Source organism: Telmatherina bonti (assembly GCF_933228915.1).
Source record: "Telmatherina bonti genome assembly, chromosome: 16".
Lineage (NCBI taxonomy): Eukaryota > Metazoa > Chordata > Actinopteri > Atheriniformes > Telmatherinidae > Telmatherina > Telmatherina bonti.
Window position 1 is genome coordinate 26,318,199 of NC_136614.1, and position 27,602 is coordinate 26,345,800.

The window sequence follows — 27,602 nt, forward strand, 5'->3', positions numbered from 1 at the left end:
ATTCAATTAAGTTGTATAATTCTAGATACTCTTCTGGGTTATTTACTACTTTTTACTGGAAGTAACAAATCTCTCCTCACCCTAAATGACTCAGAGGGGATGATCTTTAGGAGTCCACTAAATAGGCGGTATGACAAATGAGTAAATTCATTAAAAAAAAAAAAAAAAAAAAAGTCGAGTAAAAAAAAAAAAAAAAAGCTGCATTTAAGGCCTGTAATACATTTTTAAAAATAGTCAGGGTGGAAGTTAATAAAGACTAGTATAATAAACAACAATACCAATTTAAACCAGTAAATGTAATTGTGAAGTGGTACAAAAGCGAGGACCCCATAAAGTTGAGTTTTTGTGGATCCAAAGGTGTTGAGAAGCTCACTTGGACTCCAGCACACATCTTTGCATTAAGAGATTTCTGAAGATGCTATTTCCCAGCTTTTCTTTAATGCAGGAACAGCTGCATCTGTAAAGTTGTGTGTTTCATTGTTAAGTTTAATTTTCTTTCCTCACTTGTGGGATTGGTCTAAAAATCTTTCTTTTTGCCTTAACTAATGTTCCTTACTCTATCCATGACTATGAATATATAACAACAACAACAACAACAACAATAATAATAATAATAATAAATTAAATAAATGAAAAATAAAATAAAAATATAATAATAGGAAGATATTGCATCATCCACTTACTGTACTTTATTTATTTATTTATTCATTTATTAATCTATTTTTTCATTGTATATATTTTTTTAAGATGGTATTGTATTAATATATTCTAATATATTCTTAATGATCACATTGAAAACTCTATGAAATTTCTGTCCAAATCTGACTTTATGAAATATTTTATTCATTTATTTTTACAACAGGCATAGACCCATCCCAGATGTGACGTCCCGTTTAAGACCCAGCCCAGGCTGACAGGAAGACAGTATACAGACTTATAAGATGCGAACTTGCAGCTTTCGCCACTAGTTGAAAGTAGAAATTTTAAATTCAAATAGGAATAGATCAATAAAATGCCATTATTTGATGGGCTGGGAAGTGGAGGAGAGAAGACTGCGATTGTCATTGATTTAGGAGCAGCATATACAAAGTAAGTACCAGCCGTTAGCACACCATGCTAACATCAGGTTAGCATGGTGTGCTAACACATAGCTAACGTGTTAGGTTTTACATTTGTTTTTGTAACTTGCTGCCATAATTTCACCTATGGGTGTATTAAAGGCACTCGCGTTTATGTTTCACGTGCAATCTTCTCTCAAACTTGTACTTTTAATATTTAGCTAAATGCTGGTCCTTTTTAGGCTACTGGGCTAATGCTATGTTAAACGGGGTTGTAAATATTTAGCTCGGTAAGCTAAAGCTTGAGGTAAACTCAGATATGCTGAGATATAAAACCCTCTGGTATTGTTGATACAACAATACTGAACACTGTCAGATGTTTTCATCTGGATTGTTTAAGACAAAGAATCAGTTTTCAGCAAGTAACTTTTATAAACATCGTCACATTACGAACTCTATTGAACAATACAAACATAATTCAAAGCTTCTCTCGAAATGAGGCTCATTTCATCAGATCACTCCCATCAAATCTAGTGTGATACCACATTTGTGCAAATTGCTACTGCGGAATCCAAGTTTCACCCCTATAATGACTGCTATTTGGCCTGTATGGTTATTTAAAAGCAAAGATATTAGACAATCTGTATTAAAACAATAATCTTCATCTGTTATTATTCCTCATATCCCTCATAAACCTCAGAGGTTTGCTGTGAAAGTCTTTTAAAGATGATCATCTGAATGTTTTTCTGTGGGAGAAAGTCACCTAAAGCTATTCACATGAAAATCAAGAGGGCTGATCTACCATTTATAATAATGACGCCTTTGTCCACCATATCTGTTCTGCACTCAGAGAGACACAGTTAGTTTATGTTGGGAATATTTTGATAAGACTGTGGATATTATAAGTAGTGTAGTGGTGCCTCGAGAAGTGGATATATCTGCCCCATTTCTTTTGTTTGTTGTTGTTTCGTTGTTTTTAGGAAGCCCAAAAGAAGTGACATGAAAAACTACTCTTATTTAGTTTACCCCAAATATTTATCACTAGTATTTGCTCATTGGCACACAATTTCTGCTCTTTGGTCTCATTGGGGGAAGAGTTATAGCATTACTAAACCAGTACTGGCCCACAGAATAGTGAGAAACGACCGTGCAAACTATTCATTATTTGCTCTTGAAAAAGAAACTTTGATATTTTCATCCATATGAAATATAATTTGTCAGAGGGAAAACATCCTAGAGGTGGAAATTCACTGTGTTATTCTCCTGTGTTTAGAAGGAAGACAGGTTCACACAGTTCTGCACTTCATACTACTAACTTCTTTCCTTTAACTTGGTAAATCCTGAAATTTTCATTATCCTGGGTAGAAATTGTAACGTGCTGATGGAAGGTTTGGGGCTTGAGGAAAAATGGGTCTTGACACGACACTGGCATCTTAGGTTGTGGGTAAAGAGACAGCATCTCTTTCCAGTGAGCATCCTCTTAGACAGAGTTTGAGGGGTGGAGTGGGCACAGGTGTCAGGCTCAGAGACATATATACATACATCTTTATTATGTCTATGGTCAGACTAAAGTTAACGGAGATGCTTACTAACAGCAACATTGTCACATCAGTACCATTAGCTGAGCTGCTGGTTGATGTAGGTACATTTGGGACATTTGTAACTGTAAAAGCATGCATAAAAGTGACACTCAATGATGACTGAAAAATAAGTGATATACCTGCGTATACCTTGGACTACAGCACTAGATAATATTCACTACATTAGTCCTGATAGTTACAGTCAGTGATGGTAGTAGGGATGGTGACTAATTAAACAAGATTTCAGATAAAGTGAACTGAAGGGTATATCTTCTTCCTGTCTGTAAAGCATCTTGAGATGGCATTGCCATGATTTCATGCAATATAAATAAATTTGAATTGAACTGAATTGAATCTTTTTTTTTTGTTTCTGGTCGCTCAAAATGTGACTATGTAAAGAATAGCACATACTTCCATATTGGTGATGTCAAAGTAAGAGTCACAAATTGCTCTAAATATCCTGATCATTCTACATGTCGTAGCAACACAGCTGACTGAATCCTTTTCTTGCAGATGTGGCTTTGCAGGGGAAACGGGGCCCAGGTTCATAATTCCGAGCGAGATCCGGAAACCGGGACAGCAGCAGGTGAGATTCAGTTGTCATCAGCTGCATGTAAATATACAAAGTTATGTATCGAATTGCATATGAAATGCTAATGTGATATGGGATTTCTCCATTTTCAGGCCATCAAAGTGGTTCAGTACAATATCAACACAGAAGAACTTTATGTCATCCTCAAAGAGTTTATCCACATACTGTACTTCAGGTAAGTCTTTAGCATGTGCTAAAACCTTTGTGAGAGAGGAGTTCAATAATTCTGTGATTAAAAAATACAATGTTATGCATTGTTGTTATGTATTGTTATGTTATGTGTTGTTATGTTATGTCACGGATGAGTTAAACAAGTGCATTTTTTTCTATTCATTTAATTCTTGAATAATGCAACCACATCAAAAACAACGTTTATCCTTCTGTTTGCCTCAATCAGACACCTCCTGGTGAACCCTCGAGACAGAAGAGTGGTCATCATCGAGTCCATCCTCTGCCCGTCCCACTTCAGGGAGACCCTCACCAAGGTTTTCTTCAAACAGTTTGAGGTATTACAAGGAAGCAAGTTTGTATTTTACAAAGTACCTTGTAAATGCGACTGCAGAGTCTATTTTGTTTTTGTATTTTTGTTTTTTTAACGTTGCTGAGGTTAGAAATGAAGTAATTTCCTACCCAGGACACAGCAAAAGAGGGATACATTCTTATTTTACATAAGTAACGTAACTTTTTGCTTATCTAGATGGCAGTTTTTAATTATTTGAAATGTTTAAATGTATTGAAGTTATTTCTTCTTTTTGATATCAAAAGAAGACAAAGTAAATATATGAAAACACTCCTTGTCCAATTAATATACAAATGTGTATTTTCCACAAGTTTAAACTCAAAGAGACTTGAGTCTTACAAAAGTAAACTACTATAAACATTTTTTTTTTGCAACAGACTTGTTAAAGGATATGTGGGCTGTGCGGTTGTACTCCATGTTTGATGTTTTTTTTTCTCCCCAGGTCCCCTCTGTGCTGTTTGCGCCAAGTCACCTTATGGCCGTCATGACTCTGGGCATTAACTCTGCACTGGTGATGGACTGCGGATACACAGAGACACTGGTGTTGCCTGTATCCTTTTACTTTGCTGGTTTTCTGAAAGATTGGGGAAAAGCTCAAATGGAAATTTAAAAGATCTAGAAATAAATTAGGTCCCAAAAGTTTTTAAAGAAAGTTGAGGTTGGGATGTGTTTATAATCTAGCATAGAAAGTTTAGGCAACTTTGTAAAAGTCTTGGAACCAAAAGATTGATGATTGAAGCTTTAAAGGGAGGAGGTTTTACCATTGTTACTCAGTGTTGATCTTTAGTTGCTTGCAAGTTTGAGACTTTTTGTTTCATGATAATTAGTGTTTTTGTTTATTTATTTTGTTTATTTGTTGTTGTTGTTTTCTTTCAGTGATAATTTGAGTACCCTGCTAGTGATTCTGTATTGCACATAGATGCAGGGAGTTGGGACCATGCAGAATCTTGCCTGTATTGAATGTAGTTCTGCCTAGAGGCACAGAAATTAGAGCCATTTAATAAAATTACCAGCCTTGTTCTGTCCTATAGAATTTTATCCACTTTTATCCAAAACGACTTACATCTGAGAGGTGATCAATTAACCATAGTAATTAATCTTTAACTATGTTTTCTGGGTGAGAAGAAGTTGGAGTCATGACAACATGCAAATTCCTCATAGAAATACCCTTGTTCAAACATTCCCTTTAAGACTCAAACCAGCGACCTTCATTTAGACCAAAAGACAGTTTCATCCTGATCTCATCTCTTTATTATTTCCACATTATTTAGGACAGAGGTCTTTCACAGGGGGTCTGCAGAGGTACTGCAGGGGGAGGCATGAAACTTTTGACAGTTCGGACGATTTCTTTTAGGATTTTTTGGCTCAACATGAAAAGGGGTCAGAGAACCTTCCTTGTGTGCAAAGATCTTTCTGGATTCTGTTAGTCTTGGTCATCCCATGTCCTGTAGATATGTAGAATTTTTGTGAATCTGTTTTAGATAAAAAAAAAAACAACAACAACAAAAAAAAAAAACCCAATATAATGCAAAAAGGCATAACATTTGTGGCTGAAAAAAACGTACTAACATAGTAAAATGACTTTAATTTCCGCACATTAGTACGACTGCTTTCAGATATACGTCCTAAACAGATATCTCACAATACAATTTTTAATAATGTTCAATCAAGTACACCATTCATATGGTTCCTAAGTATTTGTGCTCTCTTTTGATTTTCTATTTTTCACACTTCTCTGTGCTTCTGTATGAGTACAAAGGAGGATTTGATGTTGTTTTTCAGTGCAAAATGTTTACAATGCCTACCTTAACTGCTAAATCAGGTTTATGAGTGCACTCCTATTCTTCCAGCCTGGGAAGCTTTGCCTCTGGGAGGGAAGGCCATCCATAAGTAAGTAGCACGGAGAGCGTGTGCAGTGTGCTGGTGTTCTATTTTAAACACTCTTGACTGTAGAAATTATGCCTCTTTTTCACATCTTCTTTTGTGGCAGTAGAAAACCTTGCAGTCTTTTTGAGCTCATTTGCTTGCTTGTTCTAGAGAACTAGATGGATTTCTCACAGAGCAGTGCACTGTGGACACAGACACCACCTCTGGGCAGAGCATACCAGCTGTTATTGGTAATTATGGACTCTCGTCATATATTATATCTTTCAAATGAGGACAGTTATGAAGCCATAACTTTGTTAAGGACTCTTTTCCTGATCTTGACTCTTAGAGTCAAGATCAGGAAAAAAATGTGGCTTTGACCCATTATGCATCATTTACTATTCATAAGAAGAACTTCTTTGAGTGTATTCCTTCCTCAATGTGTGAATTATACATATGCATACAGTCTATTTAAAACTTTTTCCCTCCACACTTTTTCCTCACGGAGGTAACCAAACTGTGACTCTACACAAAGCCCATCCATAATTAACAAAAAGCAGACTGATTTACTTCACTGGACTGTTGAACTACTTTGTGCTTTCTGCAGAGCAGGGATGAACACCTTCACAGGAATTTGAGAAAATTGCTCAAACTAAACCATACATTAATTGTATAACTAATGCAGTTGGTTGATTGTGAAAATGGAATAATTCTAAATAATTGGCTAAATTGAAAAATATATACAAGTAAAAAATTATGCCTATGTAACTTGTTTAATCCCTTTAATCTTTTCATCAGGGACCATCCCTGAAGAAACCGTGGAGGACATCAAGGGTAAGTTTAACTTATTTCAACATTAATCTCTGCACTTCCTGATTTTCTCCTGTTGTTGTTGTTATTATTATTATTATTATTATTATTATTATTATTATTATTATCCTGGAATCATGGTTTTCAGCATTTTGGAAGGCAAAGTTAGCATTGGCGAGTAGTGATGTGCTGTTGTTACCTCTGCCAAAGAGATTATGTTTTTACCAGCGTTTATCTGTTTGTTTGTGTTCAAGATAACTCAAAAAGTTATGAATAGATTTTCATGAAATTTTCAGAAGTTGTTGGAAATGTGAATAGGAAGAAGTGTTTTAATTTTGGTGGTGATCTGGATCATCTTTTGGATTCAGGAATTTTTAAAAAGATTTTGGCCCTTGTTTACCTAAGAAAACAGGCTTTTTCAAGTTGTAAATCATTTCAATGCAATTCTACAAAAATAATAATCGCGACTAATCGAAAAAATTATTTACAGATTAGTCGACTATTAAAATAATCATAAGTTGCAGCACTATTACATATACATACCTGTTAGCGGTTGAAACAATTTTATATCTGCCTTAATCTTTTGTTTAAAGGATGCATTTCAGCTGCGAGAAAACCTTGCTGTGTTTTTGAGAACACAAAGCTGGCTTGGTAGATTAGTGTGTAAGTTAATGCCTTAACATCTGGCGTTATTAAAGTTGTCTACAAGTAAACCCTGAAACTTTTTAATACGTAATTTAATTGACAGAAACTTTTGTTGACTATTAATTCAATGATTAGTTGTGAAACTTTATTTGCATAACTTGGTTATATAGATGCAGATGTTTTTTTGTTTTTTAATTTTAGAGTAACCTTATCAGTTGGATAGAGGTTTATCAATAGCTTGTTTCTTTATCATTGTCATTCACATGATAAATTTAGTTATAACATAAAAATGTAGGATACACCCAGCTTTGTTTTGTCTCCTGCAGTCAGAACATGTTTCGTCAGTGACCTGCAAAGAGGTTTCAAGATCCAGGAAGCCAAATTTAACCTGGATGGCACAGCAGAGGTAAATTTGTTTATTGTGTTGTCTGGTCGTGAACAAAAATTTGAACCGAGTGAGTAGAAAGTGTTGTGAATTGTAACGTGTGTGTTTACAGCGTCCAACCCCTCCTCCAGATGTTGATTACCCTCTGGACGGGGAGAAAATCCTACATATTAAAGGATCAATCAGGTAGTGTGATTATCTTTTTACCTGCTGCCATTCCTTACTTTTTTCCTGCAGATTTCTTATTCAGTCTTTCCACAGTCAGTTTCCTTGTGTTATCAATCTGCATAATCATTTTAGACATACTGGCCATATGCATTATTTTCATGTCAATATGGAATTTTTCCTTTTTTCCCCAGGGACTCTGTGATGGAGATCCTATTTGAACAGGACAACGAAGAGAAGAGTGTTGCCTCTTTGATACTTGATGCTCTGGTCAAGGTAGAGTCATACAATTATATCATGTGTACTATTATTTTGCTTTATTTATGATTTGTCACTTTTCCAGTATAGACTAAAATTAATGGAGATGTACACAGATCAACTTCTTGCCAGATAATATGTTCATCTCCATTATGTCACCAAGATAACTCTTCTGTGAGGTCACAGACATTGGATGGGGGAACAGGAGTGTTGGTGGTAGATATATTGGGTCCTTGTAGTTGCAGGCTGGAGCCTCCTGAGGTTCAGACTTCTTTCAAAGGATGCGGGTAGTAATATTTTGCTCGGGCCAGAGTATATTTGAAAAGAGAGAGTGATTTCTGACAGGCCCCATGATGGACGTGTGACCTGTCCGGGGTGTACCCTGCCTTTCGCCAAATGATTTCTGGGATAAGCTCCAGTTTTTCCACGACCCTGAATTGGATTAAGCGGTTAAGAAAATGGTTGAATGGATTTCTGACAGTCTAATGCAGTCATTAAGCTCCATCTTAATGAAAGTTTTTATCTTCAGTTTATATGGAAGCTTAGCAGGTCTGTCAACATTGATGCTCTGTGGTGCTAATGTTGTTTTATGCCACAAAATATGTATGTTTGCCTCTGTCTTTCTGTTTTGGGGGAATAGTTTATACTATTTTATTTTGCTTGAAATTTTCAGTATCATTACCTTCAAGAATTTACCATCCCTTGCATGCATCTCCACATTGTAAAGCTGCACATTTTATTATGCAGTTACTTTGTGTGGCATGGGGTGACACTCAGCTGAAGCCATATGGTGTAAAACAATGTTTTTCTTATGAGCAAGCCATTTTTGTTCTGCATCATTTAGTTTTTATCAGGATAAGTTGTTCTGAAGTTAGTGTGTGTCTCTTTATTTCTCTTTCAGTGCCCCATAGACACACGTAAAGTGCTCTCTGAAAACCTGGTGGTGATCGGAGGCACGGCCATGCTGCCTGGCTTCCTGCACCGTCTGCTGGCAGAAATACGCCTCCTGGTGGAGAAACCCAAGTACAGCGAAGTGCTGGCCAGCAAGAGCTTCCGCATTCACGCTCCACCTGCCAAGCCAAACTGCACCGCGTGGCTCGGAGGTGCAGCATGAGATTTACTTGAAACATCTTTGACAGAGTGACAAAGTGAAAGATTTCATGACATAATTAATCTGTCCCCCATAGGAGCCATCTTCGGGGCCCTTCAGGACATCCTCGGCAGCAGGTCGGTGTCACGCGACTACTACAACCAGACAGGCCGGATCCCAGATTGGTGCTGCTTGAGCTCCCCTCCTCCTGAGTCTTTGTATGAAGCAGGAAAAACCCCTCCTCCAATGATGAAGAGAGCTTTTTCCACTGAGAAATAGATTACAATGTCAGATAATTTACACAGTAATCTGCAGCCCTGACCGACCAGTCCAGTAATCTTTAATGTAACATCACTACAATCATCTGTCTGTTTACTAAACACACAGTTGAAGATGTGTTAAATGTCCAGTAGTCGAACTTGTAATACTGATTGTGGACTGTTAAATTAGGGCAAAGCCAATCAGAGCGTAAGACAGAACAAATATCTAAATTTTAGAAAGTTGCATTAATTTGATTATTGCAAAGTTGAAATGTCAAATAGCTCGTGATCCGTGCAGACTTGTACTGCTGTTGAGCAAGAACCTCAGTCTGTTGTGTCCTCTTACTCTGTTTGTTCCGTCGTATTATCTTTAAAAGGAAATGTAAAACATACAGAAATTATGCTACTCTGAAGAAATTCATGTTCACTTTAACAGTTATTGCCCATAAGGTTTTACAAAATAACTTTTTTGCACTTATTTATTATTTGTACTCTATCTTGCAAAGTTATTTTAAATGCACAAAGACAAAGTTTTCCAGGTGTCTGTTTCTCTGCACTAACAGATGCATTAAGACGGTCAGGTATGTGTACGCTGGCAGAATCCTGAAAAAAAGATCCAGACATTACTGTGCATGTTGTTTGGGGTCACTTTAAACATCCTGTTGACATTTTGCTGTTTGCCCACAAACCCTCATTACAACAAATAAATACTCATTGAATCTGATGTGTTTTTGTGCCACTTTTATTGTAGTTATTTTATGTTAAAAACCGAACAGATATGTGTTAATATAGCTTATGAAAATGAGGCTAATCAATGAGGGAGAAGCGATCCAGAGCTTCTTCCAACAACCATCCATCAAGCGAGATATGTTATGACATTCATGTAGATGTGTTAAAAAGATGGGTAAAGAGAAGGAATGTCCTGTACCATGAAATTAAAACTTTCCATAATATTAGTGCTGTCTATAATTGCATCAAACTTGTGAGTAAAGTCTGTTCAGGAGGGTTAAAGTTAAAAATTGCTTCTTCTGCTGCTAGTTGGTTTCCATCTGGAAAGAGATGTACAACCATCTACCGGTACTTCTACAAAACCATAACTTCCCTCCAACAACGAGTCTGCTCAATTTATCTGTCACTGATTTTATGTTGCTGATTTGTATAATGTTTTTTGTTGTTTTTTTTCCTTTTTTATTGCTTAACAGTCGGCACAAACAGTGCTGAAGAATACAGCACTCAGCTTGCTGTAAATCCTGGTTTGCATCCTGTAACAGAGTTGCATCTGTTTGGCCTTTTGGGCCACATTAATCACCCAGAACTGCCCCGTCTGGCTACTGTGCCCTTGGGAACCAGTTTCATTACCCACAATGCAACCAAGGCAGCTCTAGACAGGCAAAAAAAAAAAAAAGTGTGGGAAAAAAGATAATGTTAGGATTTTTTTCACAGGCATAAACATTGGGTAGAGAAAGTCAAAGTCTTCGGTGATGGATGACAGAAGGTATGTGCCTTTCTCCAGTCACTGGTCTGAGAAATTACTCAATACCTTCTTATTGTGGACGGGAAAGAAATTCCCATGTGGTCATGATTTTGATGATTTGTAGGTCAACATGTGGTGGTGAGCCTCGTCTTTTCCTGTGTTATGTAATAAAAAAAAAGGATGTATCTTACAGTTAAGAGCCTCTAGACTTCTCAGGGATTTGGAGAACAGTGAAAGCTTTGTTAGTCATGTGAATGCTTATATTGAAAAGTAGAGAGTGGAGACCTGGTTATGGATGCATGCCAAAGTTTTAGTGTTATGTGTGAACTGCAGCCTTTAGCAGATGACCCTTTTCTTTAAACATTAACTGAAGACAGCCATGTCCTTGCTCACATATGAAGCTGTACAGTCCCACCTGCTGCTCTGGCTGAGGGAAACCCCATCCTCCCTCAGCTGGAACTGGGACCTGAGCTACAGTGAGGTTCCCAGAGACAGGAAGCAGCAGCTGTATTTCTGACCTCTGGCTGTCTGACTTGGAACTTGGGAAGGAGACTCTCCAACAAGTGGGTGAGTCCTGCCTGTTGGGAGAATCAGGAAAATATTTAAAAAGACTACAGAGTTTGGACAAGTTGGCTCACTGTTTTAAAGGTTTTTTATTTTTTTTAGTCAAACAACATCAAACAGTTTTTCTGCTATAAAAGGTATATAGCAGACCAGTAATGTCACAAATGATGATGCATAAACATAATTCCTCTGATGAACAACAACAACTGACCCCAACATCAAAGCTGGCACACAGTACAAGGCATATTGTGCTTGGATGGAAAGGCCCATCCATCTTGGTTATCTTCTCCACAGAGACTGTTTTTCAGCCCACACCCGTCCAATTATCCAGTAAATCACACTGGCTGCAAAAACACACCCGAGCCCACCTGATAGATGTGAGGGTAACTCAGTGTTTGTTGCCAATGCACTGCAGAATGAGAAACAAGAACCGTATTAGGGTTGGACTCACTGTCCATATACATCATCTTTAGACATGAACCGACACGGGAATCAACACAAACTGAAAATGAAAACATCAGCCCAGTGATCAAGAGGCCACCCAGGAAACGTAGTTACACATAATGTTATCTGCAGTGAAACATGACAGTGCATGAAGTATCAAAGTCAGGAATGAAGGAGGTTGGCTCAGAGGCATTCTGCTCATTCTTAACATCAGTATTGATAACCTCAGGCCTGCTGTGTTTGTGCTAAGATTAAACAGGCAGCAACTGGAGGCTGTGGTGACTAAACAGTCCGGCTTAAACAAATGACCTGATCCAGATGTGGAGTCAAATCATCTGTATGTTGTCAGTTAGTGCAGAGATCAGTTTCAATGTCATAGTCAGCATCAAAGAGCAACATTTCTGTGTTTTTGTTCCTTCACTTGCCCCAAATATCAACATCAGTCAATAACCATTTATTTTGATCATGCAAGCACCAAGTCTGATCTAACATTTCCTTAACTTTGTTTTCTTTTAATCTGATAAATAATTTTTAAAAATTAATCAAACAGTAAACTAGCTTGATCAGCCAGTCGACGATGTAATTTCAGTGAAATTACTCATTTCATACTTGATCTTTTGAAGATAATTTTAAGTACAAGTTTTCCAGTATTTCTGGAGATCTTTCTGAGTTTGGCAGCTTCTTCACTCATTTCTGTCCAGCTCTTGTATCCAACTATAAGACACATGATTTGTTCCCATTTCTTAAGCTGCATCCACAATATGTCAATGGTAATACCATTTTATTGGCAGAAAAAATACCTTTCACCAATAAGGTGACTCGCACCAAACTATTAGCTGTCAACTTATACCAGAATAAAGTGCAGTGTGTCCTTAAAGCAAATTATTAAATTGTGATAAAGACATAGCACTCCTTTAAAGAAAACATCTACAGCAGATACAACAATATCTGAAGGGGATTTCTTTAAGAAATAACAAAAACATCAAGAAAAGAAAAGACTCATACTGTTCACTGAAGCTTTAACACAAATGGTATATATGCAAAGATATTTGTTTTTTTAAAAAAAGCCATTTTTAATAAAAGGGAATATGGAGGAAAGGATAGGAAATGGCAAATCACTTGCGATTTGAAAAATTGTGGCAACAACAAATTCTATGCGTTATGGACCATAAAACATTATTGAAGCATTTTGGGAACAGAATAACAGAACAAATGGTAGCAAATATCCAAAAAGAAAAAAAAAATGTCCTTGGAAAGTCCTTGAGAGAAAGAAATTTTGTCTAAGAGGGTTTGCAATGTGTTGGAAGAAAAAGTGGTCAGATCAGACAAATTCTGTGACTTCCATGCAATGGCTTCCCTTGTCAATAATAAAAACGTTATGCGTAATACTACCAGCTGATTAATTACTCATGCCACTTATTTATTACACAGACATATTTACATTTAAATAAAATGCTTAAAACAACTATGCACAAGGCTAGACTATCCAATGGGCATTACGGGCACAGGCCCAGGGGCCCGGGCTCACTCATGTGGGGCCCACGTAATGAAAACACCAGCAGTCTGTACATAAAATAAAATTTATATAAAAAGCCAGATAGTCACACCACAGTGTCCAGTGTGTTGCTATTGGTATCATTGGCAGAGAGATGTTAGAAATGTCTTTTCACAGTGTATCATTAACAATTTTCACAATGTTGTTGTGGGGAAGGGGGCCCCTGGAAACTCTGGGCCCAGGGGCCTGTGCACTTCTAATCCGGCCCTGACTATGCGGTCTTATATCAGCTGCATTATGATGGTAAAAACAAAGAAAACAAACAAAATGTGGTTTTATTCAACTCTTTCTTTTTTAGTCTTAGTGATTAGAGGTTGATGTTGTGTAATATGTGTGTGAGAGGCAAGCCGATGCGGACAGACAAGCCGTGGCAACTTACATCATCATCATCTGCAGCTTCATGCTGCAGACGGGTTAATAATCATCAGCTGTTGCTCGTATATTTTCTTATGCGCGCGCTTCTCATCCCAGCTGGACTCACGCGCAGCCAGTGGGACGGTTCCAGCCTCCAGTGGCTCCTCGACCCTTATCTTTGACATTTTCATTTGTCTCTGACCGACCAGAGAAGACAGGAGGAAACTCATCCTCGGCAGCATGAAAGGTTTCATTGGAACTTCGCGGCTTTTATTGGTTCTTCTGTTGCAGCTGGTACCTGCGCAGGTGAGTTCACCTCTTCTCCTCGTCCCGAGTCTGTGCAGAAGACTACATGTTTTAACCCTTCTTTTTTTCCTAAAGACAAAAACATAATTTGAAAAAGTGTAATCGACATTTTAGGCCAACTATTTAAATGTAAACTAGTTTCGAATATCTATGACCTTAATATGGGGTTATAATGGGCATATTTAGCAGTTATTAGACTATCATTTTCTAGAAACGTTAAGGTTCATGTGACTTGTGGACTTACCATGGAGCTCTGATCGTGAAACATCTGTTTGAGCCCCATTATGAAAAACCATCCATGTTCCATGATGTGCATGTGTGTAAATATTGGCTCAAGCAAGAGGTCGCGGATGCAGCTGCTTCATGGTCATGTTTAGGGTTAAAACTGAGATTTACAGCCAGAAGACTGTTTCTGTGAACAGGTGTGGAAAATCTAAATCAGATGGAGCTCAGCCAGACGTGCCTCTGTGTTTTGGTTTGAGTTGCCAGGTGCGGATGAAAGGAGTGCCCACGGGCACCATTCACTGCACCACCCCACAGAAACTAAAGGGATCCAAGGGTCTGAACCAAGCGGCAACCTCTGGCGGTGAAAAGTGAAGCCTATGCGGAAGTGAATAAAACTGCAGTTTCCCCTTCATCCGCTAGGCGCTGGCTGCAAAACAGAGCAAATCCCCATAGACTCCTATGTTAAAAAGGCCGACTACACAGCAGAAATAAACATGTTTACAGCCTGGTTCAAAAATCCATTTTCGGTTTAATACGTCAGATTTACTTTCATGACAACTGTGGGGCGAATGAATTTTTTTCTAACTCGCCCGATTAAAAGTAATTTAATCTCAAAATTTGGCATATTTAGGGACGTCTCCTTTTGATTGACAGGTACCCAGCCTCCTGCTTCAAGTAAGAAGAACACAGAACAACCACGCTTTTTAGCTGGTTAACAACGTGACATAGCTTTAGCCAGCTTACCTTCGTTAGCTGGTTAGCTCCTGTTATCTACGGGTTACCTCAGTAAGTTCTTAGCTACAGGCAGCTCGGAGTTTGCTCAATGTCAGTCATCCACTGTGACGCTCACAGCCCCTCTCTCAGCACTACCTTTTTGTCCATATTTGTATTCTTCCGGCAAGATGACACGCATGCCCCTGCCAAGATGGCGATGGTATGAACCGCCCACCAAGCTTCAATTCAGCTCTTTAGAAACCTATGGGTGATGTCACAGAGGCTCCCTCCATCTTTTTATATACAGTCTAAGGTTTGAACATTAAAGTGAATTGAGCACATGGCTAAATTTACTGTCAAAGCTCAAACGAGAAATATTAAAAATGAGCAAAAAAACAAAAAAAGCTCTATCCTGGACATCACCCATCAAAAGTATCAGCCCACTTGAGGATCACAGAAAGCACTATCATGCTATAAATCTACCAGTTTGCAATGAGTAACTTTTTAAGTTATTTTAACAAAAGACAAAGGTAGTATTGTTCAGGTCTAGGACTTACTGGAGTCAATACAAGCGTGTTGGCCTTGCAATGGACTGCTGACCTATCCAGGTGTGTCCTCCCTCTCATTTAGTCCAGGCAAGGATAGGCTCCAGTCCCCTAGCCTGGCACACCAGACTGGAGTGCTCCATTCAGTACAGAGCAACTCAGTCTGGAAACCCTCCCCTTCATGGAGATTTGCATCGGTCTTAAACAAACTGGCCACTCTGATTGGTCGATCTGAGGAGTCTCTTGCCTCTTGCCTTGCGTCACCATGGACATCTCAAACTAAGCAAAAGATATGCAATATAAAATACTAAACCATATTTATTCAACAAATGCCTCTTTGGCAAAGTTTGTAAACATTGATAGGAAATGTCAGTTTTGCAACACTGCAGAAGAAAGAATTTAACAAATTTTTTTTTTATGTCATTACACGGCAGGATTCTGGAAACAAATAGAGAATTATCTTCCAATAAAAGCAAATCTTACTCTACATCTGAGAGCCAAAGATATTCTTCTATATAATGAAAATAAATCGCCCAATATTCAATATAGTTAACCTAATAATTCTTATTGCTAAATTCAATATTCATAAAGCTAAATTCTCCAAATCACGTCCTTCCTTTGTTAAATTTAATTACTTCAAGAAATTCTGCCAGTCTATAGAATTAATAGAAGATAAGAAATGCCTTAGATGTATGAATATAATACATTTTTTTGTTGGCTGAATTGTAGTCATTCAGCCAACATCTGAGATTTGTCAAAATGTTTTCATTTTATAGTTTCTTTTCCTCCCTCCCCTTTTCTTTTTCTTAATTTCAGTTACATGTTTATTTGTATTGGTCTGTATAATGGTATGTTCCAATCGTCAAACCCTTTATTCAGTGTACTATCATGTTTATTATTTCTACAGTTTGAAAATAAAAAAAGGACGATGTTTTCAAAAAAAAAAAAAAAAGAAAAAAAAGATGGCACACGGATGTAGCAGGAGTTTGTTTCTTCTATGATTTCTATGATTAGGTTCAAAAAGCAACACCGAGTTGCCAATAATGTCATGTAGCTTCAGGTTTTTACAGCAAAAAATGACACAGGTCATTTATGTCATCTGTATTGCATGCCATGTTTATTTTCTTCTGTTGCATTCACTCTACTGAACACTTCCGGACATTGGAGGTTACCGCTTTACTGACGTCATGTCCGCCATTTTTCTGATTGGTTTACTCCACGCTTGTTTGTCCTGCCCATTTTATATACAGTCTATAGTCCTGTCCTAAAAATCTGTTGATGCGAGTGAGTTCACAGACTCTACCCTGGGACAGCGAGAGCGTCTGGCTTGACAGACTCCAGTCCCCTGCAACCCTGCACTGGAATAAGGGGGTTAGAAAAATAAATGGAAAATTTCTTAAAATTACAAGCTACATGAAAGATCAAATGAACTGATGACCTAAAAAGAAAGTAAAAAAAAAAAAAAAAATGAAAACTAATCAATACATGGCATTGAATTTATTAAAATGAATTTAAAAAATGACTAATATTAAAGTACAACATAATTTTATGACTTTAAAGTTACATGCTTCAGTCTTGTTTTGATGGGACATTGTCTTATTTAAGTTCATGGAGCTGTTGATGACCTTCACAACCTCACTTCACAGCTTTGTTTCTGTCCTGCTGCATCACTTGACAGCAGCGTTCATCTTCAGTAGAGGAACTTTACAAAGTAACTAATATACAAAAGATTTACTAAAACTGAGCTGATTATGTGTAATAATTTGAAATGGAATTCTTATGACTTATATCAGCAATTCAAAAAGCGTGCTACTGCAAACTGGTCCTGATCTCATTTGGTAAATAAAGCAAATGAACAAGAACAAAACCTATTAATCTGTCCTAAACTGGGAAAACAAGAACGAAACATAATCTTCTAAACAAACAAACAAAAAAGAATAAAACAACATGTAATCTATATAAATCTTTAGCTTTGCTACTTCAGAGTCAGGCTCATATATTAGGTGCATTAACATTATCTTTTCATGCATTTATTGTGTAGATGGCATTTCCAGCCTACTGATGATTTCAGCAAGATTTCAGAATAAGATCAACTTTTAGTCATGGATCAAAATAAATAATTAGATTTGCCATAATTTGTCCAATTCAGTCCATGTATTTGAAATGGAAAAGTGATTTGATGGTTATGAGCAACAGGGATTCCTGATACATCCTACTTTCATTTTTCAGCAAGTTTGCCTTTAAATAAAGTTTGCAATGTTTTACAAATGCATGTCTGCACATTTTTATGTCGTGCAGCTGGCTCTGTTGGAGATCAATACAGTAATTTTGATGATTGTTGTATTTAGAAAAAAGCACATTAAAATAAAAAGGCCACCATAAAACCTGTCGCCTTCAAAGCTAACAACCAGCCAATGAAACTAAATACTTGAGGGAAATTTTCCTATTTATATTAGCATGCAGGCAGGGAGGTGAAAAGTCATAAAGAGACAGCTGGGATGTGAAAAGAGGAAAAAAAGAGACAATATCAGTGTTTCTGGGATGTTTCTCCTCAGTTTGCTCAAAGAAAATTGAGAAAATTGCCACTGTGAGTTAGGAGGTTGGGTTGTGAGAACTTATCTAAATTCATGTTGTTTCATGATAGTATTACCTTTGTTTAAACTGTTTTCACAGTATGTAAAAATACCATGAGTGATAACAGCAGCTATTCTTTGACTACTTTGATTATTTTTACTTCTTAAGACAACAAACCTTACCCTTTTAAACGGTTTATTTTACAGGTTTTTTTTTTATTTCTGTCCCACTGTGGTGCCCTGTTGAAGCCATCACTGCATTACAGTAAAGTGTGCATAAATAACTTTATTACACCACTAGAGGGAGCTATGCAACTCTTTTCATGAGACTGCAGACATGGTGATGTTTTTTCCATCACTATAGACTCCCTGGGTCATTTCCAAACATATTTTGCATACATGTTGATACTCACAGCAAGACAAAGTGAAAAGTGGATCTCCAGACAGAAAATTCCAGTTTTCATTTAATGTCAACTTGTTTTCCAGATGTTACACCTTCCAGAGCAGAGACAATCTAAGAGTAAGTATGACAGTCTGGATCAGATTTTTTCTGAAAAGGTTTTCCATCTATTGCATACCATGCAAGGACTTTAGATGCAATCTCCCTTTTAGCAGTGCCATTTATGGAGGTACTGACAAGGAGCATGTGTCACCCCATGGAGCAGCTGGTGGATGTAGAGCACGAATTCCCAGAAGATGTGGAGTACATCTACATACCTGCATGTGTCCCGCTGTGGCGGTGCTCTGGATGCTGTACAGATGAGAAACTGGAGTGCCGCCCCACCATTGAACGGAACATAACATTGCAGGTATGGCAAGATCCCTAATGTACACAAATGCACTTTCTGTTTATGTTAAATATTTACCACTTTGTTGTGTTTTGCCTTGATTTTTCAGGTGATGCGGATTCTTCCCATGGTATCTTCTGAACATGTGGAACTGACGTTTGTGGAGCATCAAGAATGTGACTGCAGGTCGATTACCAATAAACATCAAGTAATTCCAATAAACCGCTGATGTAAATATTTATGACTTTATAACATCTACCTGTTGCCTTTTGCTCTATTCTGTTTTTCAGACTCAACCAGAGACATCAAAATAACAAAAGGTCAGTGAACAAACATTTTATCTACCAGATTTGAACACATCAGTACCTTGATTGTGTGTTTCTCTTTTTACACAGCAGCAGCGAGTCTGTCAGGAACAGACCTCGCAGAAGGAAACACAAGAAGCCAGAGGTCGGTTGTGGAAAGTAAGAGACTGATTGCTCCCCTGTGGCATTTATACACACACACACACACACACACACACACACACACACACACACACACACACACACACACACAGTTTCATGATGTTTGGATCTTTACAGCCACATTAATCAGCGTTTTTCCAGTCAGCCAGATAACTAAGGACAGAAAAGATTTGACATCATTATTCCACAGGTATATATTGTCTGCTGGGTTGCTCTTTATTTCTGAGCAATTAAATACAAACTACTTCTGATGAGCCAGTTCTGCTGCCAAGGTCATAGCCCATTTTTAATGCAATAATCCAAGGCCAATGATACCATCAGAGCTACAACAAAAAGCAGGTTGAATAAAGGAAGCATTTTAATCTTACGAAATAGTTCTGTTAAAGGAACATTTTGACCATTTTTTATCCGTCTTATCTCCAAGCATCAAAGTGTGTCACAAGTGGGTGCTGTGGAGTTTTCAAAATGCAGGCCACCAACGTGAGCAACACTGTTAACGAGGTCTCTGCATCCGCTGCAAAATTATTGGTCGTGTTCATTTTGTTTCGAGGCTTTTTCTTCGTCCCATCTTATATTTGCTGCTTGTTCAGAAAGTGAAAGTGTTTTTAGACTTGGCTCATTTCCACTTGCTGAGATACAGTGATTAGGAAGGACACATTAAAAAAAAAAGAGAGAGAGAACTTAATATAATGCTAAATACATAAGTAAAAGGGAATATTCTATATGTCATTGTGATGCTCAGTGTAGTATAATTTAAATCAGTTGGATTGGATTGGATTGGATTGGATTGGATTGAATTGAATTAAATTGAATTTAATTGAATTTAATTGAATTGAGGGCTGCACGGTGGAGCAGTGGTTAGCACTGTGGCCTCACAGCAAGAAGGTCGCTGGTCAGTCAAGGCGTACTCCGGGTACTCCAGCTTCCTCCCACCATCCAAAGACATGCATGATAGGTTAATTGGTCACTCTAAATTGCCCCTAGTGAGTGTGAGCATGAGTGTGGTTGTTTGGTGTACCCTGCCTGTCGCCCATAGCCAGCTGGGATAGGCTCCAGCTTCCCCGCCACCCTGAATTGGAATAAGCGGTTTGGAAAATGAATGAATGAATTGAATTGAACTGAACTGGATTGGATTGGGCTCAGTTCACTTCAATTCAGTTTTTTGAATAGCACCAATTCACAACAAAAGTAATCAGAAGACACTTATAAAAATGAAATCCATTCCCTTTATCCCCCAATTCAGTAAAACTCACTGCAATCAAATTATAATCCAATCAAATCAAACGGATTAGAATATGCATAAATACAGTTCACTATGGGGTTTATATAATACTAGTCTATAAAAGTTGGATCGCTGAGAAATTCAATAGTTTACATTGAATGTTCTTTTGATTCAATCCTTTGTCCTCATGTATTTAGTGACAGTGGAGAAGATAAACTCCCTCTTAAAAGATGGAAACCTTCAGCAGAAGCAGGGAGGGTTGACAATTTCTCAATTAGGTTTGAGAAGACAAGTAAGAGGGGAAACTAAGTAGGGCTTAGACGATATGCTTTTGCCCCGATTCTGATTTTTTTTTTGGGTGCCGATTCGATTTAAAATGTGATCGTCACAATTCTTTGATATTGCTGATTTTTGTAGATTAAAAACAACAAAAAAAAAAGTATAAAACTTTTTGTTTTGCTAGTCTTTTTTTTTTTTTTTTTTAATTTCATCATTCTGCTGCTATAATGCCCTTGAAGACAAGTAAAAAGATCAATAAAAATGACAAAAATTTCATATAGGATTATATTTATTTATTTGAAACAAAATCGATTTTTTAACAAAAAAAAAATCTACTTTAAAATTGTCAAATAAAAAAATCCCAATTTTCAATGTTTTGATTAAATTTTCCCACCTCTGGCAATAAGTAGCTGGGCCAAGGATGATAATTATATATTTACACACTGACAGTAAAAAGAGAAGAGAGCAGAGATGCTCGATGCACCATGTGTTTAACTTCTATTTACATCTTATCCTGTGAAACATGACTTCTGTTTTATTGCTGTATTTTCTGAAGATTTATGTTTTTTTTAAATTTGCCTGCTGTAGTGTTTATATTTATCACCTTAGAGGAAGTGTTCCTTTAAAACCATTTATATTACACAGTGGAAATCTCTAAAAACTCTTTTTGGGGGCAAAACAGCATTGCTATATTTGACAGAGACTCATAAGAGCTGAAATGTACAAATATAGCACAGCAGTCTCATTCACTCAAAACACTTGGGTGTCTCTGAGAGTTAGCCTCATTTTTACAAAGAGGACATTCATTTTGTCACCTCAGCTCAGCAAAGAAACACTGTAATAGTCCATTTAATGGTGAAAGACTACAGTTAGAAGATATCAGTCTATTTGTCAAACTGAACCAGTTAATTCACATGAACTTGTTATTCCCTCTTTGTGTGCTGCACTGTTATCATGTTATGGTGTATTCTGACTTTAATCAATGTCAGCCTGTCCTTTAAGCATTCAATAATCATCCCGTGGTTATTTTATCAGTATCTGAAATGTTTCTACTCAAGCTGTCCTTCATGAGAAAGAGACAAACAACTGGTGATGTGAAGTAACCAGGTCATCTGCCTGCAGGGTGTCTCCTTCTCCTCTGTTAAGAAGGACAATGCAGCAACAGAAAGAAATATCTGTTCATCTGTTACATCTGTTAAAGGTCATATATTTTTTACGTGAGGTCACTGTGGGGGAGTTTGAGTTCAGTTTTCAGTAATTTTGCCCATGGAAGCATTTTAGGAATGTGTGTGGTTTTATTGTTTTCCAGTCACAGAAAAGTGACAATTGGCTTAATTTCCTTTGTAAACTACTAAACTTAGAAGCACAAACCCATGACCCATACTTAGTGGTGGAAGGACCACACAGCCGGGTTTTAATGTCTTCCGTCAGATTCAGAAACTGCATATTTAATTGGAGGAGGAAAAACAACTGATTTTATGTTGTCATCATGGCTACACGAGGAACCTTTAATGAACCTCTAAACCCAGGATCTCTTCAGCTTGTGTTTTGTAAACCTGTTTAGTAAACCATTTATATCAGCATGATAATTTTGGATATGATTCCTTGTGCTGAAATAACTTTTAGTACTTTACTGGCTCTCAAAACCATCTGAGTCTTTTTGCAATTCAGAATTTTGCAGTTTTAGAAAGCATATGTCTGTGAAAAGGTCAACAACAAAGATTTTAAGTCTAATGGTTGGTTTCTGCTCAGAGATGAAACAGACTCCTCTGATGTAGCAAGCACATAAAACATCATATTCAATAATTTATTCATACCATGCCTACATCTGTTTTATATGTTGTCCATTAATGTCTTTTAATTGGTTGCATGGCCACAGCTTCACCAGCAGAGTGAGAATGGGGAGCAATCAGTGACCACCAAATACTAATGAAATTTGCTGGAGAAAAACATGATTAATGCCAATTCCTTCACATGTAAATTTCTTTCTTTTCAGGTGCCAGTTTCCTCCAAACGAGTTAGATCTTCACTGATCTGACATAAAACTTCAGATTGGAGGAGAAAAAACAGCCCATGTGACAATTCATCCTTAATCCAAGTTTCGTTATATACCCAGCAAATGTGATATTTTCCATCTTGTGCATGCAATTATTTCCCTTTTATTGGTTATGAAAACAAAACATGATATGTGTTTGCAAATTCCTTTTGACCCGGCCATTCTTTGGCCCAGAAAAAAAAAAATCAGTTCAGCCTTTTGTATCAAAATGTTCTTCTGTGAGATTTGAAAAATGTGTATTTTGTGTGAAACAGAAAAAAAGGACTTAATGTGTATTTCATCTTTCATCTTTAACATGAAGCTGGCTTAAGACAGAAAGACAATGAACCTCATGATTAGTGTGACGCATATGTATGATTTCATTTTCAGTGTTTTTGATAAACACTAAATGCAATTACTACACATGAAGATGACAAGTTCATTTAATAAAAAATGTACTTCAAATATAAAGATACTTTTGTGGTTTTTGCATTTGCATTTGTAGACCATTAATGTCTGTAACATGTGAGGACACTGCAGTTGCTCATCTGATCAGACTCCATAGTAAACACTGTTAGTGCAGCACAAAGGGTTGCTGTTATCCATTTATTCCCAGCCTTGCACAGACATGTGAGATGATAGGGGTGTGGTAAGATTTAACAAGGCTTCCGCATATAGGGTTTCATATAAAAAAAATAAATAAAAAATAAAGGAGGGGGCGGGACTTGCCATAAAAAGTCTGGATCGAAGGTGCTTGATAAAAGTTATTAAAGTCTTATAAAGGTGTCAGTCACTTTATGCGACATTGCTTCACGTAACTTTTTCTTTATCGTGTCGACGTTTCTCCCGTGACATATTTCACATTTTCTATCCCCGTACTCACAGTTTTATCATACACCTGCAACCACTTGCCCTGAGTTGAGATTAATATAAATGTAAACATTAAAGAAGCACGTCTGCACGTGAGGACGGTTTGTTCTTATGATCAATGTTTGTTTACTATTTGAAACATGCTGCAAAGAGAACTTGCTCCGTTTAGGTTAACTTCAGGCCAAACATTTATGTAATCCACCAGACTCTCGTCATTGGATTCTCCGGCGGTCATTTGAGACGCCTGCTTTGTACAGTATGCCTCCTCCAACACATCCAGCACGATGTCCTTAACTTGCCACACATTTGGCTGTAGTCACGTTTTTCAGCTGCTGGCTGCCCTGGCCAATCACAAGCCGGCATGAGTCAAGTGGGTGGGATTAGCATCCTAATGAATGTGACGTGCCCAATACTCCAGACAAGGCCACACCCTTATTACCAAATATGGCATTCTGGCTGTATCGTCTAGGTCTTACTTTACATTTTTGGTGCTCCAGAACAGTAGTAATCAGATTTAAGAACAAAAACTGGGAGAGTTTCGACGACTTACTTTCCATTTTTAAGTTCACAAGGCAGTTAAACTACATCCACGGATGAGTGCTGCCTCCGTGGTCTGCATGTGACCGAGTGGAAAGGGAGGAGCGGTTTGTCTCGTGTACGGTACCGTGGAGCAAGGCGATCCAGGCAGCAACGTAGCTGGGCGGCAGCAGCAGCGACGGCCACACCGCGGGCGGAAAAAAAAGGAAAAACGTCGCCGAGGCGCAGCTTGAACACAGTCATGGTCCTGTTCCCAAGCTTTTAAGTCTGCATCATCGGAGCAACATCTTTGGAAAAAGTATGCATATGAATTTTGTTTAGTTCTCGGCCATTTTGCAGTGTTTTTATGCGTGTTATATTTCCTGGGAGGAAACGCTAATTAGCTTCGTAAGCGCTTTGCTAACCACAGTCTCTAGTTATTTTCGCGTCAACAAAGTGTTTAGTTTCACTGACTTATTTAGGTCGTTATGTTATAAATCTTGGTAATGTCGTGACCAGCTAACATGGTGTGTCAAGTTTTTGTAATTGTGAACATATAACTTACAGAAACACTACCCTTTCCTTGAAGAAAGTTTATGCAGGATCATGTACACCATACTATTAGTTGAGACTGCTAAGTTTTCTAGTATTTACGTTTATTCATAGTAATCTTAAAAGAAAAATAGTGTATTTGAGTAAATCATTATGAAAAAATGTATTCACTGTTAACTCAGGGACATATCAACTAAAAAGCAACAAAACGTAGACTAAACTATTGTTTTGTCACGCTGCCATCTTGATATGCTGTGAAGCTGTAAAAAGGAAATAAACTTGCAGCTTATTTGTTAAATGTGGTCCAGATCAGTTTATCTGTTTTCTGACATTGATGTGGAAAGAAGGTTTACTTAGTGTTGTTTCTTTCACAGCTTTAGCCTTTGATATGCCTACGTAGTTTTGTGAGAGCTTGTGGATCCAAGGACATTGTCAGTACAACAGGAAGAGAAATGAGCACCAAGAGGAAGGCAGAGAATCACTTGAAAGCATCAAGCCGTCCACGTATGATGAAGTATGGAGGTTCCCGGACGGACTCGGAGAGAGACTCTGGATTTTCTGGTGCTGTATAGCTCTTTACACAGTTGATTTTGGTTAGATCGTTTGAAATCAAGCTGAATCTTGTTTAACTTTTCTGTCTGTCTTGCAGATGCTGGCTCAGAGCACATGAGCGCAATGGACACCACTGACTCAGAGGATTCACCTCATTCTGTCCCACAGCAGGGACCACAGTCTACTGGTTCAGCGTCCAAGCCCTCACAGTTAGCTGTGGTAGGAGGTTCCTACTCTGGCCTCTCTCCCATGATAATAATGAACAACGTTCTATTGAAGCAGGTAAAACAGTCTGTTTCTCAAGTTTACTGCTGAATCCATAGGACAGATTTTTGATGGCATTGAGCATGAGTTAACAATGAGATTACTGAAATAGGCGTTAAAATAAAACTTGGCAAAGTGTCAGTCACAAATGCTAAGAGCTCCGAAGGTCTGAACTAATAGTATTGAATATTTGGAGTTTAAATATTTTTGTGACTTTAAGGCATTTGCTATTGTTTTGTTATAAGTTATTGTTGTAAGATGATGATATTTGCAGAAAAGTATTATAATTGTTTTTAACTTTAAATTCATTTAATCTAAAATAACTTTTTAGTTGTTTTTTTTAAAAAAATTATTATTATGCAGACGTTTTTAGTTTTTTGTGCATTCTGCTTAAAATCAGAATGTGTTAGCAACAATCATGTTGTATTTGTCTTTGTTGCAACTAAATTTATGAATGCAGTTGATTAGTATAGAAAAACAGTTCGTTGATTATGTTAAATTAAGTGCTTCCAGTTAAACTGTTGGCAACATTAATCTAAAACAATAAAAGCAAAACAATTGGGGGGGGGGGGGGGGGGGGGGGGAATGGTATTTGGTTCTGGAAATATGTTGTTTCCATGAGTTATTTCTAAATATTTCATACAGGTAAATGGAAACTCACAGTTAAGTCAAATGACCCCATTAAAGGTAAATGATTGTGATCAGGAAGTCATAAGGGACACTGATTATCTCATGTGTTGAGAGTCTACAGACTCTCAACACATGAGCTGAATGTCAGTACATATCAGCCATAGCTTATACCAATGTGTAAGTGATCCGATAGAATGATCAAATATACATATTTTTTTTGTAAATTATTCAGAATTGTTTAGAATCTATTCGGCATATTCAGAGAAAGAGAAACTGAAAATTTGCATGGAGAAGTGATAAATAAAGAATGAGTGAGAGAATTTGTGGGGGCTTTATGTAAGAAATGTTGAGCAATTGGTAAGCCTGTAACCTGTTTTCTTTAAAGGAAATATCTGCTGTGGGCTTTGCTGGTGAATTTTTTTTTTTTTTTTTTTTTTTTAAATCTTAAATTTGCTTTTGTTTTCTTTGCAGCCTGTTGACAATCCTCCTCCTCTAAAGCCCTGGGGGTTTAGTTCCACAGTGGAGGTGGTGCAGCCGGTTGTCCAGCAGCCCCAAGTGGTTTTCATCCAGCCTGTGGTCTCTCGGCAAGCTTCCCCTGCCTCCACAGAGACCTCCTCTAAACACAGACGCTCCAAGAAGTATCTTCCAATTCTGAAATCCTATCCTAAAATTGCCCCTCATCCTGGGGACAACACAAGTTCCTCAGGAAGAGGAACTGCTTCCTCCTCCTCCTCATCCTCAGGCTCAGAGAGATGTAGCACCTTGACCTCCAGCCAGTGGGATAATGTTCAGAGAGAGAAGACCCGGAAAACCCTGTGTGGTAGCACAAGTGACTCTGGTTCAAGCACACCTAGTCTTCCAGCTACCCCCAGTGCCATGTCTCCTCTGCTTCAGAGCAGACTTTCACTCCCAGCAACAGATACCAGAAACAGCAGCAGTCCTTGCAGGGAGAGGCCTTCATCAGCTATCAGCCAGACTGAGTTTATAACCTCTTTATCTTCTCCTAACAATTCTGGCTCCGAAAACCAAAAAGTTCCAGTTTCTCGTGCAGCCGCACAGGATAACTACTCATCAGGAGACTGCAGCTTGAGTGGGAGTGATTCTGACACAAAGAGGAAGCGTTTCTGCAACACATACAACATCTTGAGTCAATCTGGCCTCCTCGACATCACGCTGCGCACTAAGGAGCTCCTCAGGCAGAACCGACGCACCCAGACTGACCTAGACCAACTCAAAGAGGACACAGACCTCTTCCTGCAGGCTCTGCAGAGCGGTGACACCAGCATCTGTGTGAAGCTGCAGGCCAGTCTTCAGAATGAAGACCAGAAACGTGGGTCAGACCAGCTTAAAAGTAGATTAGACCTGGTCTAGTATTAGATAGTAATCCTTTACATTGTGATAGAGAGGAAGACCAGGGTGGGGGATAGGTGAATGGAAAGACAGA

At 37.9% G+C, this 27,602-nt stretch overlaps 3 protein-coding genes across 7 annotated transcripts; all 3 read left to right on the top strand.

The window, feature by feature from the left end:
* The first annotated feature begins 915 nt into the window (after positions 1 to 915).
* On the top strand, positions 916 to 9,924 carry actr10 (actin related protein 10). The gene is made up of 13 exons (XM_079255790.1): positions 916 to 1,089; positions 3,152 to 3,224; positions 3,323 to 3,405; positions 3,628 to 3,736; positions 4,193 to 4,300; positions 5,573 to 5,640; positions 5,788 to 5,867; positions 6,415 to 6,450; positions 7,398 to 7,477; positions 7,569 to 7,642; positions 7,816 to 7,897; positions 8,781 to 8,982; positions 9,067 to 9,924. Exons 1-13 carry the CDS (start codon positions 1,013 to 1,015, stop codon positions 9,246 to 9,248), a joined length of 1,254 nt encoding a protein of 417 aa, XP_079111916.1. The 5' UTR covers positions 916 to 1,012; the 3' UTR covers positions 9,249 to 9,924.
* Positions 9,925 to 13,802: 3,878 nt separating this feature from the next.
* LOC306767553 (snake venom vascular endothelial growth factor-like) lies at positions 13,803 to 23,139 on the top strand. 5 transcript variants are annotated; one of them, XM_079255619.1, is made up of 7 exons: positions 13,803 to 13,926; positions 18,470 to 18,503; positions 18,596 to 18,792; positions 18,881 to 18,957; positions 19,062 to 19,091; positions 19,167 to 19,235; positions 22,736 to 23,139. In XM_079255619.1, the coding sequence occupies exons 1-7, from the start codon at positions 13,861 to 13,863 to the stop codon at positions 22,770 to 22,772; spliced, it is 510 nt and encodes a 169-aa protein (XP_079111745.1). In that variant the 5' UTR covers positions 13,803 to 13,860; the 3' UTR covers positions 22,773 to 23,139. The 5 variants fall into 5 exon arrangements, with proteins under 5 accessions (XP_079111745.1, XP_079111748.1, XP_079111746.1 ...); XM_079255622.1 differs by having other exon boundaries at positions 19,167 to 19,221; XM_079255620.1 differs by having other exon boundaries at positions 19,170 to 19,235.
* A 1,210-nt stretch (positions 23,140 to 24,349) lies between these two features.
* On the top strand, positions 24,350 to 27,529 carry cipcb (CLOCK-interacting pacemaker b; the record flags this gene model as incomplete). The annotated part of the gene is made up of 4 exons (XM_079255137.1): positions 24,350 to 24,479; positions 25,087 to 25,273; positions 25,362 to 25,546; positions 26,630 to 27,529. The coding sequence occupies exons 2-4, from the start codon at positions 25,165 to 25,167 to the stop codon at positions 27,527 to 27,529; spliced, it is 1,194 nt and encodes a 397-aa protein (XP_079111263.1). The 5' UTR covers positions 24,350 to 24,479; positions 25,087 to 25,164.
* Positions 27,530 to 27,602: the final 73 nt, after the last annotated feature.

What these genes read in the sequence shown, in the direction of transcription:
- actr10 (XM_079255790.1), top strand. Translation starts at nt 1,013, where the DNA reads ATGCCATTATTTGATGGGCTGGGAAGTGGAGGAGAGAAGACTGCGATT. An exon ending in CAGAGACACTGGTGTTGCCT is followed by an intron (nt 4,301 to 5,572) that starts GTATCCTTTTAC and finishes CTGCTAAATCAG; the next exon opens with GTTTATGAGTGCACTCCTAT. An exon ending in ACCTGGATGGCACAGCAGAG is followed by an intron (nt 7,478 to 7,568) that starts GTAAATTTGTTT and finishes GTGTGTTTACAG; the next exon opens with CGTCCAACCCCTCCTCCAGA.
- LOC306767553 (XM_079255619.1), top strand. Translation starts at nt 13,861, where the DNA reads ATGAAAGGTTTCATTGGAACTTCGCGGCTTTTATTGGTTCTTCTGTTG. An exon ending in TGCAGCTGGTACCTGCGCAG is followed by an intron (nt 13,927 to 18,469) that starts GTGAGTTCACCT and finishes CTTGTTTTCCAG; the next exon opens with ATGTTACACCTTCCAGAGCA. An exon ending in AGACATCAAAATAACAAAAG is followed by an intron (nt 19,092 to 19,166) that starts GTCAGTGAACAA and finishes CTTTTTACACAG; the next exon opens with CAGCAGCGAGTCTGTCAGGA.